The 18063-nt window shown below is 42.5% G+C and overlaps 1 protein-coding gene across 7 annotated transcripts in view; it reads left to right on the top strand.

Moving 5' to 3' along the window:
* znfx1 (zinc finger, NFX1-type containing 1) overlaps positions 1-18063 on the top strand; it is a 56682-nt gene that overhangs the window by 15851 nt on the left and 22768 nt on the right. For all 7 annotated transcript variants that reach the window (XM_052031547.1, XM_052031546.1, XM_052031549.1 and 4 more), the window contains 6 exons: positions 5155-5286; positions 8989-9137; positions 9859-10002; positions 10541-10661; positions 14977-15206; positions 15522-15661. In XM_052031547.1, coding sequence (XP_051887507.1) covers positions 5155-5286; positions 8989-9137; positions 9859-10002; positions 10541-10661; positions 14977-15206; positions 15522-15661 — 916 coding nt within the window. The remainder of the gene's footprint in view (positions 1-5154; positions 5287-8988; positions 9138-9858; positions 10003-10540; positions 10662-14976; positions 15207-15521; positions 15662-18063) is intronic.

Below are 18063 nucleotides of genomic sequence, written 5' to 3'. Positions count from 1 at the left end.
AGGTTCTCAATACTATCCTGAATGCTTCTTCTCCACTTTGAGCAGTCATCGGCCAGAGGTTCTCGGGAGAATAATCTGATCATTGTTTACATGCAATATGAAACAAAGCTACAATATTTTATTTTGAATGGCGTGAAGCCACAGGACACATTAATTAGGGCAGTGAGCTTCTGGAGAGCATTGTTTAGGTATCTTTAGTCAAATAGTGATTGGTACTCCCAAAGCATTTACCAATGGCAGGCAAAAGAGACTGCAGATGCTGGAATCTGGAGCAACAGATACTCTGCTGGAATAATTCAGTGGGTCGAGCAGCATCTAGAAAACATAGAAAAAACATAGAAAAACTACAGCACAATTCAGGCCTTTTGGCCCACAAAGCTGTGCCGAACATGTCCCTACCCTAGAAATTACTAGGCTTATCCACTGCCCTCTATTTTACTCAGCTCCATGTACCTATCTAACAGTCTCTTGAAAGACCCTATCATATCCGCCTCCACCACCGTTTCCGGCAGCCCATTCCACACATTCACCACTCTCTGAGTAAAAAGCTTATCCCTGACATCTCCTCTATATCTACTCCCCAACATCTTTAACCTATGTCCTCTTGTGGCCACCATTTCAGCCCTGGGGAAAATCCTCTGACTATCTACCCTATCAATACCTCTCATCATCTTATACACCTCTATCAGGTCCCCCCTCATCCTCCATCTCTTCAAGGAGAAAAGGCCAAGTTACCTCAGCCTGCTTTCATAAGGCGTGCTCTGCATTCCAGGCAGCATCCTTGTAAATCTTCTCTGCACCCTCTCTATGGCTTCCACATCTTTGCTGTAGTGAGGCGACCAGAACTGAGCACAATACTCCAAGTGGGGTCTGACCAGGGACCTATATAGCTGCAACAATACCTCCCGGTTCCTAAATTCAATTCCCCGATTGATGAATCGGGGAATTAAGAAGGCATATGGGCAATTCCCCATATGCCTTCTTAACCACAGAGTTAACCTGCGCAGCCGCTTTGTGTGTCCTATGGACTCGGACCCCAAGATCCCTCTGATCCTCCACACTGCCAAAAGTCCTAGCATTAATACTATATTCCGCCAACATGTTTGACCTACCAAAATGAATCACTTCACACTTATCTGGGTTGAGCTGCATCTGCCACTTCTCAGCCCAACTCTGCATCCTATCTATGTCCCTCTGTAACCTCTGACAGCCCTCCAAACTATCCACAACACCCCCAACCTTCATGTCATCCGCAAACTTACTAACCCACCCCTCCACTTCCTCATCCAGGTCGTTTATAAAAATCACAAAGAGTAAGGGTCCCAGTACAGATCCCTGAGATATACCACTGGTCACCAAACTCCACTCAGAATACGACCCTTCAACAACCACTCCTTGCCTTCTGTGGGCCAACCAGTTCTGGATCCACATTGCAATGTTCCCTTGGATCCCATGTCTCCTCACCTTCTCCGTAAGCCTCGCATGGGGTACCTTATCAAACGCCTTGCTGCAATCCATATACACTACATCTACTGCTCTCCCTTCATTGATGTGCTTAGTCACATCCTCAAAAAATTCAATCAGGCTCATAAGGCAGGACCTGCCCTTGACAAAGCCATGCTGACTATTCCTAATCATATTATACCTCTCCAAATGTTCATAAATCCTGCCTCTCAGGATCTTCTCCATTAGCTTACCAACCACTGAGGTAAGACTCACCAGTCTATAATTCCTGGGCTATCCCTACTCCCCTTCTTGAATAAGGGAACAACAACCACAACCCTCCAATCTTCCGGAACCTCTCCTGTCTCCAGCGAGGACGCAAAGATCATTGTCAGAGGCTCCGCAATGTCCTCCCTTGCCTCCCACAGCAACCTGGGGTACATCTCATCCAGTCCCAGTGAGTTATCTCACATGATGCTTTCCAAAAGTTTCAGCACCACCTCTTTTCTAATATTTACATGTTCAAGCTTTTCAGTCCACTGCAAGTCCCCACTACAATCCTCCAGATCTTTTTCCGTAGTGAACACTGACGTAAAGTATTCATTAAGTACCTCTGCTATTTCTTCCGGATCCATACACACTTTCCCACTGCTGCACTTGATAGGCCCTGTCCTTTCACATCTCATCTTCTTACTCTTCACATACTTGTAGAACGCCTTGGGGGTTTCCTTAATCCTGCCAGCCAAGGCCTTCTCATGTCCCCTTCTGGCTCTCCTAATCTCTTTCTTAAGTTCCTTCCTTTTAGCCTTGTACTCCTCCAGGTCTCTAACATTACCTAGCTCTCTATACTTTTCTTTTCCTTTTGACAAGATTTATTACAGCCTTCGAACACCACAGTTCCTGTATCCTCTCGTGACTCCCCTGTCTCATCGGAACATGTCTATGCAGAACTCCACACAAATATCCCCTGAATATTTGCCACATATCTTCCGTACTTTTCCCAGAGAACATGTGTTCCCAATTGAATCTTCCAATTTCCTGCCTGAGAGCTTCATAATTCCCTTTACTCCAAGTAAACACCTTTCTAGTCTGTCTGTTCCTATCTCCCTTCAGTGCTAACATAAAGGAGATAGTGATCATAATTCTATCACCAAAATGTTCACCCACTGAGAGATCTGACACCTGACCAGGTTCATTTCCCAATATCAAATCAAGCACAGCCTCTCCTCTTGTAGGTCTATCTACATACTGTGTCAAGAACCCTTCCTGAACACACCTAACAAACTCCACCCCATCTAAACCCCTCACTGTCTGGAGATGCCAATTGATGTTTGGGAAATTAAAATCCTTCATCACAACTCTGTTATTCTCACACCTTTCTAGGATCTGCTTCCCTATCTGCTCCTCAATAACCCTGTCACTATTGGGCGGCGTATAAAATACACCGAGTAAAGTTATTGACCCCTTCCTGTTCCTAACCTCCACCCACAGAGACTCCATAGACAATCCCTCCAGAACGTCCACCTTTTCCGCAGCCGTGACACTCTCTCTGATCAATAGTGCCACTCCCCCACCTCTTTTGCCTCCCTCCCTGTCCTTCCTGAAATATCTAAAACCCAGCACTTGAATCAACCATTCCAGTCCTGGAGCCATCCAAGTCTCCGTAATGGCCACCACATTATAGCTCCAAGTATTGATCCAAGCTCTAAGCTCACCCGCCTTGTTCATAATACTCCTTGCGTTAAAATAGACACATCTCAAGCCTGTCTGAGCACATCCCTTCTCTATCACCTGCCTATGGTACTTACTCCTAGCTTCCTCTATTTGAGAGCCAAACACCTCTTCCCCAGTCTCTCCAGTACAGATCCCACCCCCCAACAATTCTAGTTTAAACTCTCCCCGGTAGCCTTAGCAAACCTCCCCGCCAGGATATTGGTCCCCCTGGGATTCAAGTGCAACCCGTCCTCTTTGAACAGGTCATACCTGCCCCAAAAGAGGCCCCAATGATCCAGAAATCTGAATCCCTGCTCCTTACTCCAATCCCTCAGCCACACATTTAACGTCCTCCTCATTCTGTTCCTATACCCACTGTCACTTAGCACAGGCAGTAATCCGGAAATTACTACCTTTGAGGTCCTGCTTCTCAACTTCCTTCCTAATTCTCTATTGTCTCTTTTCAGGACCTCATTCCTTTCCCTACCTATGTCGTTGGTACCAATATGTACCACGACCTCTGGCTGTTCTCCCTCCTCCTTCAGGATAATTTGGATGTGATCTGAAACATCCCGGACCCTGGCACCTGGGAGGCAAACTACCTTCCGAGTTTCTTTCCTACGTCCACAGAATCGCTTGTCTGCCCACCTAACTATAGAGTCCCCTATCACTAGTGCCCTCCTCACTCCTTCCCTTCCCATCTGAGCCACAGGGCTGGGGTCTGTGCCAGAGACACTGTCACTGTTGCTTCCCCCAGGTAGGCTGTCTCCTCCAACAGTACTCAAACAGGCGTACTTATTGTCAAGGGGTACAGCCACAGGGGTACTCTCTAGTACCCGACTCTTCCCCTTCCCCTTCCTGACTGTGACCCAATCGCCTGATTCTAATGGTCCCAGTGTGACCACCTGCCTATAACTCCTCTCTATCACCTCCTCACTCTCCCTCACCAGGCGGTCATCGAGCTGCATCTCCAGTTCCCTAACACGGTCCCTCAGGAGCTGCAGCTCGACACACCGGGTGCAGACGTAGCCTTCCCGGAGGCAGGGAGACTCCGGAAACTCCCACATCTGACACTGAGTACAGGAAACCACTCATACTCCTTCCTTAACTCAAGTCACCTACCTTTCCTCGCCCCTTTACGCCGAAGCCCCTTGAGCCAAAGCCCAGAACACTCTGCTACCTCTCACTCAGCTGCCTGCTCCGACGCTGCCCGCTGGATAGGCTGTTTGCTTTTTAAACTGCCCACGCTGCGCCTGCGCAGTCCAGCTCCCAATCTATGGCTTAAAACTTTTAAAACACTTATAAAAGTACCTTATAAAACAAATCTAACCCTAATAATATGTGGGAGGAAAGGAATTGTGGACACTTTGGGTCAAAACCCTGCATCAGGACTGCGTGGAGAGGGGAGGTGGCCAGTATAACGAGGAGAAGGAGAGTGGCAAGAAAGGACTCTGAGGTGATTGGCAGACAGGAGGGGTGCGAGATGACAGGCAGGTAGTACCGAGTAGAGGAAGCGAGCAGGGGTGTTGGAAGACAGTGGCGGGTGAATGATAGATGGAGGCAAACAGAGGGAGAGGTAAAAGGGGGAAATAAACAGATGGAGCAAGGTGGGGGGAGGGGAGTATGAAGATGGGAGACAGTTGCTCCTTCTCTTACTCATGGCAGATCCTTCTGCTTTATTCAGGTTGCACAAAGTTTTCTGGCTGACTATTGATAAAAATCAGAGTGCAGCTACAGTGGATTAAAGCACAATCATGATTGTTCCAGGGCTTTTTTAACTGGAAGAAGTGACTGAAGGAATCTGGTATCCCAGGACTAACCAAGGTTTCCTTTAACAAAGAAAAATAAACTTGTATTCAGCCTTTCAATGAAAGCTTATGGTTTTATTTTACAACATGTGTCATGCTTCTGGAAAATTAAAAGTAAATGAGGATAAAGTCAGTGATAATCTAAATTGTTTTCAAACTTTGCTTAATAATACCAATTCATTATTTTCAGGAAAAACCTATGTAGGATTAAAAATTGTGCAAGCACTCCTACATAATGAGCAAATTTGGCAAACAGATTTGCAGAAGTCTCCAATTTTGGTGGTGTGCTACACAAACCATGCACTCGACCAGTTTCTTGAAGGTAGGGTTCTGTCATTTGTCTGCTTGAATTTAGTTTTCAAATTTATTCTACTTCTGACTTTTGTGTAAAGTTACTTCTGCATTTTGCTAATGGTAAAGCAATTTTCCATCTTTTGTTCGCTTGCATAAATTAGCTAGGCTGTATAATGAAAATGTTACTAAAGTTCCTTAAATATTGTCTCTTGTTTTATATAGTATTGAAGAGTGATTGTGCTGTAGTTGAAATGTTTTTTATTTATGGCATAATCTATTGTTATATTATAAATAATAAAAGTAGTAATGACCAGTGTGTCATCATAATCCTCCACTTATATGGATCATGTGCATGATATACTTCATTCATCAGTTGTGACTACACTATCATAACTCATGTACAACTTGGTCATTAGTTGAAGAATACTGAATCCACCACATATTGCAAAAAGGTTTATTGGTTACAAGCCCAAGGTAGAGGTTAAATCTTGCCACATGGTTGCTATTGCAGAAAAGTACGAGTGCTGACTGTGGCTTGGAAAACTGGGTTGTGGGGTATTCCAGCCTATTTTTCAACCGCGTTTTATGGGACTTTGAGTGAAGAGCCTTGCAGCCCAAGTGATTCTCTTCAGTTAACGACGTCATGCTCATTAAATGAACCATTTGCACAGAAATGTTGTTTTACTATACAAAACAAGTGCTCACAATACTAATTTACTGTTCTGTGATGTTATTTGAAATGTTTGAATGATAAAAACCGTATTTGTACGTAAAATTTTCCAAGACCTTCTAGAAGCTAGACTAACATTCTGTTTTATTTTCTTTTCCCATCTCCAAAGACCTTTGCTTGGAAATTCTATCATACAGTGCAAAGTTTTTATGTACAATCAGATAGAATTTTGTTAGAAAACCCCAGTTGCTAAACACAATCAGGTACTTCCAGATATTTGATCTGGATCCTCTGTGTGATTAACACACAAAGGGTTCTGGGTGTGCAGACGTCAAGTGGTGTAAGACACTCTATTGATGTCACCTACATGCAAATCTCCATGAAGGCTATGAACTGCAATGGCCACAGGAGGAAAGGGGACTGAAGAATTGACGTGTAATTTCCCATTTAAGATCCAGCTCTATGTGTGTTGCTCCTGGGGAGGTTGAGGTTCCCCTCTTCCTCCAGGTGAATTTCTTCTTTACACCTTCACTAACAATGAATGGTTAGTCGTCCAGGGAAAGCACGAGAACTGCTCGACTCCTGGAACATCTTGGAACAATATAGATTGTGCAACAAAATGGATTTCAGAAGCTGACGTGAAATCTCCCTCATTCCATAGCTGTGCTTTACCCTGCAGGCTGTGTTGTCCTGTCTGTGTGTGTGTGGGGTGTGTCCTAGTCTTGTTTTGCACAAGCGGTTTCCACTCGCTTTGTCTCCCTCCTCCTCCACCTTTTTTCCTTCCTCCTCAGTTGGTCTTTCCTGAGTCTCGGGGATTCAAGCAATTTTTGTTCATTTTGTTGATGGTTGTGAGGATGACAATGAAGTGCTGGTCCAGAATAATGGTGAGACTGTTGGTCGATGTGCTTTGGTTGCATGCTGTGACAGCACAAGTACCGCACAGTTGGGAACGTTTCTCCAGATTAAGCAGTAGTAGCATTCAGGGAATCGATAGCCCATTCTAGTAGAATTTTGTCAGAGCAGATGTTTTGGGAATCCTTCACTTGCTGTAATTTGCTTATTATACTTGCATCACATTTTTATCTAATTGAACTTGAAAGGTATCTGTAATTTTACAGTTATCTACTACTTAATATCAAAAATGTCACCATCTTGCCACAGTAGGTGATCCTGCGACTGGAGCTGATAATAATTAGAAGTGGCTCTAGGAAAGTGCATTCCCACCTGGCAAGGTGATGGAGGAGAGGCTTAGCAGTCGGATAGTATGATCAACCATGCCAAAGGCTGCAGGCAGGTCTGGAAGATGAGTATGGATAGTTAATAATTGTCAGAGTATCACTAACCATCAGGAGGGGCTATTGCAGTGTTTAATTTTATTTAATTTAATTCAGTTTTATTTAATTTTAAGTTCAAGTGAGTTCACAATAGTTTAAAATCAATTTGCTATCCAGCATTAAAGCCAATTTGGCTGGACTGATCTGCAAAATATTACCTGTCTTGAGAGCAGACTGGGAATTTCAACCACATTGTTTTTGCATAGTGCTACTCATTGTTCCAAATTGAATAAACAATAGAAATTGTTCCAAGACCTCCAGCTCAAAAGCAATGGCTGACTTAATTGGCAGCTCCATTACCCAATCCTTACATATGCAAGAAATTAAAGGCCAACCCTCAAATGTAGAGGAGACAAAAGAATATAGATTTGACAACAGACAATAAGATCTGTTGAGAGTGACCAATAAGGGCTCAGGTCAGTTTACCTTGACAATAGACTAGGCTTTGGTCTCATTTTAGCCAACTATTGTAGTAACTATGTACAGTGTTGCTCCCTATACCCAAGCAAAGAAATAAGTGTCTTGGAAAGATTAGCCTTTACATTCTGCAGATAAAATACTGAGAAAATAATGAGAATTGACCTCGTTGAGACATACAAGATGTTAGAAGGTGATTGACAGGACATAGAATCACAGAGTTGCAGTGTGGCACAGGAGAAAGTCATTCTGCAGCTGTTGTTTTTAAGAGCAGTCTAATTAGACCTATTCCCCAGCTCTTTCCCACTTCCTGCCATTTTTTTCTTTCCAGTTCCCTTTTGAGAGCTGCTATTGAATCTGCTTCTATCACCATGTCAGCCATTATATCATCCAAATGCAAAGTACTACAATGCTGGAAATAAAATAGAAAGTGGTGGAAATAGCAGCATCTGTCAAGAGAGAAACAATTATTATGAAGCTGATACCAGCTGAGCAGAGGCCGCATATCCCCACATCCATGTTAGCAAGAGCACTATTCAATTTGCCTCAATTCCAACATGAACCTCTCCTGCCACCAGAAGAGTTAAGTTTGGAATAGCATAAGGTTCCACTCTTTCTATGTTTAAGTGCATGATTAGCATCTGTTTCTGAGAGTGATCCTGTGAGCAATAATTACTACTTACCTGTACATGATTTATTCTGCAACTCCATGGTTCATAGACAAAATTAACAGGCCTCCATGTTATACCTCCACTGCCACCATCTATACTTCTTGGGTTTTCAGGTACAAATGTCACCTTAACTCTGATCTTTGATGTGGCTATGCATGTCTTTGTATGCATTCACAGCACTTGGACCCAGTAGGCCAGGGGAAGTAGACCTATTCTATCAGCTACTTCAGTTGTCTTAAACATCTTAATTGGATCACCATTCAATTTTCCATACTGGAGGTATTTTGAATCTAGATTATGAAGCTCTCTTCATAATTTAGCATTTTTAGTCCAAAATCAACACTCCATTCACTTCAAGATGAACATATCCTTGCTGAAGTGAGATGCCTAGAATGAAGTTAATTCGGATGGAGTGACATAATTCCCTCTCTCTCAGGAAGAATTATTTTTGCATTGTCTTTCCAAGGGTAGTCCAACAGTAAAGTGCTGGATGGCACAGAATGTAAACCCAGATTGTTAGTAAGGGTACAAGAGGTCTTTGAGAGAAGATGGTATGATTGTATTGGGGGTGATAGACCCTTATACATCTCTGACTGCAAGAGGACAACCTTGGCCAAATAAACTATTATTTTGTTCAGGAATCTATGGATTTTTGCACACTGGTCTGGTCAGAGTGGGCGGAAGGAGTAACAGCGAACTACTGAAAAGATTCACCCTGAAGGAACTGAGGAACACCAGGGATTTTAGAAAAAAACTCCCTCAGCACCTGCGTGGAGCCTATTTTGAAGTAAGAATGCAGTATGTTTTGGGATTCTAAGTTAGTCACCAGTAACGTGATTGTTAATTAATGTATAACTGCGGAAATCGGAATGTAAAAGTTTTGCACTGATATTCTTGAGCCACTTTCAGCTGATATATTGCCCCTGTCTATACATTAATCTGCATGTTCAGTGCACTTTCCCAGTCCCTGATGCTTTACTATTTGACTGTAAGTTGCTTTCACAGCCCCTAACCAACCTATATCCGGCCTGGTCATGAGTAGTGGCTGAGGGTCGGAGATGATCCAGTATTGAATGTAGGGACTTTGACTCCTGTGCTATTTGATCTGGAGAGCAGAAGCATCTGTTGGGTAAATGGGGTATGGGGAGGAGGAGAGAGAGAGTTCAGGGGGAGGGAAATAAAAGGAGATTGTCAGAGGGAACTCTTTCACTTTCTCTTTTTTACTCTATTGCACCTGCTTTCTTTCTCTTTCCTCGCCCCCTTTCTCTTTCACCCTCTCTTCTCTCCTCTTTCCTTCACCCTCCCCTCACTTCCTTCTCCTCTTCTCCCTCTCTGGTCTCTCTTCTCTCTCCGTCCTTTCCCACTCACTCCTCACCCTGTGAAACTGATTATTTTGTATTTTAATCGTACATCTTCTCTCATCTATAAAGCATTGCTAAAATCCCATGTCTTGAAATGAATATTAGAAATAATGCATGAAGTAAATTATTAAATATAAATTATTACAGGTAACCAATCAGATGAGAGAGTCTGAGCAAAAAATTTGCACTGCAGCAAGACACTTGGAGTGCACAACACAAGGAGTTCTTCATGAACAGTATTTGGAAAAATACATTTCACCAGAGCACTGGAACAGCTTACAGAGTGGACTGGTATGAATATCTTAGTTATTCCTCTATTTTCTCCATTTACAATGAAGTTTGCAAAGATATGGATCCATAAATTCCAATGTTTTTTACCACATCTTGAACAAGTGATTGTTCATCGTGTGGGCTTAGAAATTTAGTAAGTCTGTTTCCCCAAGATGTCACTAGATGGCATCAGGGATGGGTATAATTGCATATGGGTTTCCCTTAGCATGCACTGCAATGAAAGCTTAAATTCTGTAATGCAGATATGTGCTGGTGAGCTGTGGAAATAATTGACATATGATTCAGAATTGAAGTGCCATCGGGTATTCTCTTTCTGGACATCCTTCCTGCAGTAACTCATTTTAAATACTAGTTTGAGTGTTTATAACCCTCATGTGGCTCAGGCATGAAGGGTATTCAACTTGAAATAATGATTCTGTATCTCTTTCTGTGGATGCTGCCTGACCTGCTGAGTGTTTCCAGTATGTTCTGTTTTTACTACAGATTTCAGTTGTTTTTAAATTTCAATGAAGTTTTACTGAATGTTTTAATTTTGCAGATTTTTGATAATATTCCATTGCCTGGAGGAAGGCATTCATTAATCTTAGAGTGGTTGGGTCTTGGCTTCATGGGTGTGACTGAAATTCCTGGAATATCACCTCTGAACATGGAAAATGCAGGTACTAAAGTGTTCAGATTTTTTTTAATGCAACTCTTTGGTTGTAACCAGGCCACAATTAATATTTTACTCCATTTCCTTCACACCCAGTTTGCTCCTACAGTACTTTTAAAGCATTTAATTTGATCACTTAATGACAAAATGTTCTGACGTGTACCTTTTGATATGGCCACATATTAATTGGTTGCTGGAATATATCACTCAGTGAGGCAGGTTATTATTCTGGGAGTACTTTCATTGCTCCCCTTAAGTGAATGTTTCTGTGAGTGCGATTTTCAAAGAAGGATACAGCATTCTTCAGAAATGATAATCAGCAACAAGAATGGAATTCTGAAGCCAAGTCTTGAAAATCTCATGTTTCCATCTTAGTTGCTGTGTTTACATTGGCTGAAGATCGGGGTAAAACATACAATTATCCTGTAGTATTATGACTGAGTAGAAGTGGACATGTACAGGCAACTGAAAATGAGTGAGTCTTTGTCAGTCAGGGCACTGAGTACAGGAGTTGGGATGTCATGTTACAGCTGTATAAGACATTGGTGAGACCTCACTTGAGCATCATGTGCAGTTCTGGTTGCCTAGCAATAGGAATGATGTCATTAAGCTGGAAAGAGCACTGAAAAGATTCACAAGGATGTTGTCAGGACTGGAGGCCTTGAGTTGGATGGGCTGGGGTGATGGTGAGACAAATTGCCTATATTCACCAGGGAGAAAGCTGTGGAAGATAATGGGGTTGTTGACGTTCTGGAACTTGTCAGCACTAAGAAGGAGGAGGTGTTAGATGTCATGGAGCACATAAGGGTGGATAAATCCCCAGGGCTTGATAAGATCTATCCCAGGCTGCTATGGGAGGCAAAGGGGGAGATTGCTGGGACCCTGAAGGACACTTTTGCATCTTTGTTTGCCACTGGTAAGGCATCAGAAAGCTGGAAGATAGCTATCGCTGTTCCTTTATTTCAGGAGGGCAGCAGGGATAAGCGACATAACTACTGGCCAGTGAACCTCGCACCAGTGATAGGGAGATTATTGGGAAAAAAAATCTAAGCTTCAGGATTTATTTACGCTTAGAAAGGCAGGGACTGTTTAGGGATAGTCAGCATGGTTTTGTTCACGGGAAATCCTAATTTGCATGAGTTATTTTGAAGAGGTAACTAAAAATTGATGAGGGCAGGATGGAGGATGTTGACCACATGGAGTTTAGTAAGACTTTTGACAAGGTCGCACATGGTTGGCTGTTTCAGGAGGTTAGTACATGTGATCCAAGGCAAGCTGGCAAATTAGATCCAACATTGTCTTGGTGATGGGAGGCAGGGGGGTGGTGGAACAATGCTTCACTGATTGGAAGTCTGTGTCCAGTGGTGTACCACAAGTATCGGTGCTGGGACCTTTGTTTGTTAACGACTTTGAGGTGAATGTCGGCGGTTTGATTAGTAAATTTGCGGGTGATATGAAAATTGGTGGTGTCGAAGATAGTGAAGAAGATTATCTAAGGCTACAGCAGGATATAGATCAACTGGAGAGTTGGGTAGGGCAATGTAGATGGAATTTAATCCTGACAAATGCAGACTTATTTATTTTTGGGAAGTCAAATAAGGGTAGGACCTACACTGTAAATAGTAGGGCCCTAAGGTGTGTTGATGAACAGAGACCTTAGGGTACAAGTCAATAGTTTACTGAAAATGGCAACACAGATTGAAGAAGGCATCCGCTACGCTTGCCTTCATCAGATGAGACATGGAATATAAGAGTTGGGACATCATGATACAATTTTCCAAAACATTGGTTTGCTCACACTTGGAGTATCATGTGCAGTTCTGGTTGCCACATCATAGGAAGGATGTGACTACACTGGAGAGGTTGCAGCGTAGATTCACCAGGTTGTTACTTGGATTGGAGGATTTCAGTCACAAGGATGGATTGGATGGGTTGGGTTTGTTTTCCCTGGACTGTAGGTCACCCCTCAGTCTCCTGATAAAGGTTTCTACAGTTATGAGAAGCACAGATGGGGTAGATTGTAAGAGTATATTTTTTCCCATGGTGGAGGTGTCTAAGACAAGAGGGGACAGTTTTAAAGTGAGAATGAATAGGTTTAAAAGGAGTCAAAGGCGAAAGTTTTAGAATGGTTGATATCTGGAACACACTGCCAGAGGAGGAGGTGGACACTGATACAATCACAACATTTACGAGGTATCTAGACAGGCATTTGAATAGCCAAGACATAGAAGGTTACAGACCTAATGTGGGCAAATGGGGTTAGTTATTCATAAGGTTATTTACATCAATATTCTCAAAGCTTCTGACAGAAACCCAGAACAAGTAAGATCATGTTTGTTGCGCTAAATGGCAAAACAGCCAGTCTGGAATCTTCCCTGATCTCATCCTGGAGGTTTTGATGTAGGCCATTGGACATGCGAATGTCTCTTGGTTATGTCAGTTTCTAAACCAAATCTCTTCAGTGGCCTTCAGCTGTGAACCAGTTGACCTGCTCTCTTCACAGATAGTGCTATTTGTTTATGCGACCATCCTTATAATTTCTAAACCAGTCATTGCTTGTAGTTTGCGTTTGAAGCCAGTTTGAAAGCTGATTCTTGTTTGTATTAATGGCTACTACATCTTGCGCTTTATACTGTCTGATTTTGGCAGCTTCTCCCTCACATCCTAACTGAAAGCCTGTTTACTAAAAGTGTCTGAAAATGGTTCCTTCTCATTCTGGTGAATATTAGAAACAGGAGCTGGTGTAAGCCCATCGGGCCTTTGAGACCACTGTGCCATTCAGCAAGAACAGAGCTGATCTAGTCTTTGCCTCTACACCTCTCACACTCTCTCCTCTTACACATTTGCAACCCTAATATTTCAAACATCTTTCAATCTACCCTTGCATATATTCAATGACTCAACCTCCACACTGTCTGGAGTAGAGAACTCCAAAGATCCATGGCCCTCTGGACAAGAAATTCCTCCTCATTGCTGTCATAAAAGGGTGACTCCTGCTTATTCTAAAACTATGCCCCTTGTTCTAGATATTACCACCAGGGAAAACCTCCTCCCACCATCCAGCCAGTCAATACCACTTCAGAGTCTTGTATGATTTATTCTTCAGATCTCCAGTGGTTTTAGACCCAACCAGCTCAGTCTTTATTAAAACTCTTCATTGCGGGAATCAACCTGGTGATTCACTGCATTGCCTCCTGCATGTGCAGTACTACCCGTCCCATCTTGCCACTGCTCTATAAACTTCCCTGTTTTTATACTCTATACGCAATATAGCCCAACCTACCATTAGTCTTTATTACTTCCTGTACATGCATGTTGCTTTTGTGTTTCATGTGCTGGTGCTCTGAAAACCCTTTATTACTGAAACATTTTGTAATCTTGCTCCATTTACATAAAATTTTGTTTTTTTTCATTCTTGCTTCCAAAGTGGATAATGTCACATTTTCTTACATTATACTTGATTTGCCCGTTCACTTAACCTTTATCTCTCCCTCTGCTGGCTCTGTTTTCCTCATAACTTGCCAACCTTCTACCTTAATAACCACATTTGTTGATGTTGTAGTATTCCTGGCCCCTTCATTTTTAGCCATTAAAATAGGTTACAATTAGTGGAGGCTTCTGCAGTGATCCCTGTGACACCCCACTATTTACTGAGTGTGAATCTGAAGAAGACCAATTATCTGGACTTTGTTTTCTGTTTGTTAGCCACTCCCCTAACTATGGCAATATGTTACCTCTAACTCCTTACTTTTTATGTGGCACTCTATAGAATACCTTCTGGAAATCCAAATGTACTGTACCTACTGATTCCTCTTTACGCATTGTTTTTGTTTTGCATCCTCAGAGAACTCTAGAAAATGTTGTCAACAGTGATTTCTCCTTCATAAAACCACATTGACTCTGCTTGATTGTCATATGTCTGTGTCTGAATTAATCTACTATCCTTTCAAGGAAAGGAGGCCATGTTTGGAGTTTACACCATTACCACGCAATGGGGTTTGGACGGGAAGAGTTCTGGGTCATTGTCTCAGCATCAGCTTTTCAGGATTGATGCAAAGAGAAATTTCTTCAAAGGGTTGTAATTATTTGCAATTCTCTACTACAGAGGGGTGTGGATGGTTGGTCCTTCAATGCATTTGAAGTGGAGGTTGATGGATGTTTGGACTTGCTGTGATAATCAAGTAATTTGTGTTTGATGGAAACTGGGAGATGAGATGTTTGATTAACAAGGATCTTATTGCCTGGTAGAGCAGACTCAGAGGACTGTATTCTGTCCCTATTCCTCGTGTTCTAAAAATAATTGAAACTTTTTTTGTATTAAGACGAACAGGAAGATGAAGATAAAGAGGAAGAAGAAGAAGAAGAGTTGATTCATATCCCTGAGGAAGCAGAGCTCATTCAGGCAGAGAGAGTCATTGATGGCAATGAGCTAAAAATGAGGACCAGGAAGAAAGAAGACGCTGATATTGCTGAACTGGCAAACACATTGCTAGCAATTAATCTTAACCAAGGAACTCAGGCAGCACTCCCAATGAAAGAAGAAGGCTGGCAGGTAAGTCCAGAGGTTCTGAAATGAGATCTTTTCATTAAAGTTATAAATGAATTAAATTGCCAGCCTTAATGTCAGCAGCAAACTATTATTGCTTCAGTGCAAATTCAGCAGAGTACGGTCGTACTCTGTACAGTACAGTACCAGTGTGGATCAGACAATCCTGGACTCAGTATGGATGGAAAGTTTTGGGCAGATGCTGTGTAACAAGCACATACACTTGAGCAGCTCTTCTGTATTCCCAAAAGTATTTCAGAATAACCTTTTCATCTGGCTTTTCAGTCTTGCCACTTAGCATGGTGTTCTGTTTTGAAACAGCAACCGCGTGCACAGAAGAAGAAAATGAAAAAGAAAGCACGGGGGGAATTGCAGAATGGTGGTGTTATGAGTGCAGCGGAAGAGAAAACAATTTCCAATATCTGGCTGCTTCCTCTCAAGGACCGATGGCGCCTGTACAGGTGAGAGGATCCATGCTACTCTCTATCAATATTTCCTGTTCTACTGGAAAAGCCAATGAACTGCAGATGCTGGAAAACCACAAGCAGTAAGCGCTGTAAATATCCAGCAGGTGAGGCATCATCTGCAGAGAGGGAAATACTCCTATTTCAGTTTGATGACCTGATGAAATGTCATTCATCTGAAGTATTAACTTTTTTTCCTCACTGTAGATGTGGCCTCACTATCTGAGTATTGAGAGAATTTTTTGTTTTTTAAGTTTCTTGTTCCAATTCGTGTGTGTTTTTTTTATTGTTAATAAACTTCCTGGTGCTCTTGAAACCATGATTTTACTCTGATATTGCTGCCACTTCTCTGTGAGTGGTGGTGCAATGTGCCCATTGGGTTCCATGGGATAAAGATTCTGGTCCACTAAAGTGGGTGCACTGGGCGGCCCTTGCAGTGGGTAGCCGAGGACTACTTTAGTTGTGAACCCCTGGTGCAGGGTGGATGTGAAGAAGATGTTTCCTCTGATGGGAGAATCTAGAACAAGGAGCCACTGTTTAAAAGTAGTCACCCATTTGACAATATTTTCTGAGTCTTTGAAACTCAAAGGCTGGTGGAAGCAGAGAGCTTGAATGTATTAAGGCAGAGGTAGATAGATTCTTGATAAGCAGGGGGCTGGGGTTTGCCACATGTAGGCATGAGTGCAGAGCTTGGGTTACAGTCATATCAACCATGGTTTTATTAAATGTTGGAGCTCACCAGAAGAATTGAGTGACCTTCTCCTGCTCCCAGTACAAATATCCATAAATAAAGCAGTGTGCCCAATGCCCAAGGGGGTGTGAGGGTAGGGGAAAGAAGGATCAGGCCTGTGTCTTGATCCAGGATGAATGAGATGAGAGAAGAAAGCTCAGGCCTATGTGCTGATTCAGTGGGGCTGTAGTCAGTGGAGAAGATGGCGGAGGTGGAAGGGGGCTCAGGTTGGTGTGCCTTTTGTGAGGGAGGGTCTATGCTTTGGGTCAGTGGGGAGTGAAATTGTGGGGCGGGGGAACGTAACTCCTGGATAATCATCATGAAGAGGTGTCCTGGATCAACTGTGACTGTGAAGTAGGTGGTGAATGGGTAGCAGGGTTGGTGCTTGTTTTGGTGGATAAGTTGCAAAAAGGGTGCCAGAAGATTGCAAGGGAATTGTCCAACAGAGTTTAGAACCCAAGTTATTCTGAATCATTATTCTTAATGCCTGAAATAACATGATGCCATTTCCCCTGCTATGCAAGGAACTGCCCAGTCAAATTTCCAGACCGACACAGGACAACTTGGAAATGGTGCCATCCATGCTTCCCTCTGTGGGTTGGATGGTGCCGGGGAGTGTGGTTAGTGGAATTCATTTTTCAGTTACATGACAAGGAAAATTTTCGTTGGGAAATTGAGTTTTTAGACTTTTATATGTTTTAGTTTTAAACAGTAGCACTTGATCTGAAGCTTTTCATTTGATTTTTCCAACTCAAAAAAATTGATGAATAAAAAATTAATAACGCCGTGTCATTTGAAAAATGAATAGTTTTGAGATCCAAATTTGTAATTCAGAATATGGAAGGAGAGATGAATTCACCAAACATGGTACAAAAACCCTGCATGATATTCTTGAGACTCGTACATCATTGAAAATTATGTTAATTAGTCAGCTTGGTAGAAATTAATAGATTGAAATTGGTTGACTGAAATAATGGTTCCTAGAGAACATTTTTCTTTTACACTTAGACCATCTTGTAGTGAGGTATGCGATTTATGGGGGCTAATTTTCCCAACCTTTGACAATACACCCTTTCTTGCTGCAAAGGTTTGGAAAAACTTAGATGGGCTGCTCTTAGAACATAGAACAGTAGAGCACAATACAGGCCCTTTGGCCCACAATGTTGTGCTGACCTTTAAACCCTGCCTAAGACTATCTAACCCCTTCCTCCCACATGTCCCCTTATTTTAAATTCCTCCGTATGCTTATACTCTTTAATGTGTGCACAGTCATGGTGAATGTATCTCTTTGAAGCATACAAAATACTTGCAGGGTTTGACAGAGTAGATGAAAGGTTGCTGATTCTGCACTACTCTTTCAGTTAACCAAGGGTGAGAGGCTTAAAATAACAGGTCAACTATCTGAGATGAAAACTATTTCTTTATTCAGAGCAAACTGAATTTGTGGAATTCTCCATCCAAGAGAGCTGTGCAGGCTCAGTCACTTGAGTATATTCAAGATGAAAGTTAATATCTTTGGGCTCGAAGCCAGTTATCAAGCTGCTTGATAGCTTTCTGCCAGCTTCTATCTCTTGTCTAAGATCCACAAATAGGACGGCCCTGGTAAACCCATTGGTTCTGCCTGCTCTTGCCCCACCAAACTTATGTCTTCAAACCTTGTTCAGTCCCT

The sequence above is a fragment of the Pristis pectinata genome, chromosome 16 (assembly GCF_009764475.1).
Source record: "Pristis pectinata isolate sPriPec2 chromosome 16, sPriPec2.1.pri, whole genome shotgun sequence".
Taxonomy (NCBI): domain Eukaryota; kingdom Metazoa; phylum Chordata; class Chondrichthyes; order Rhinopristiformes; family Pristidae; genus Pristis; species Pristis pectinata.
The sequence above is the reverse complement of the archived record's forward strand: the minus strand, read 5'-3'. Positions and strand labels throughout refer to the sequence as shown.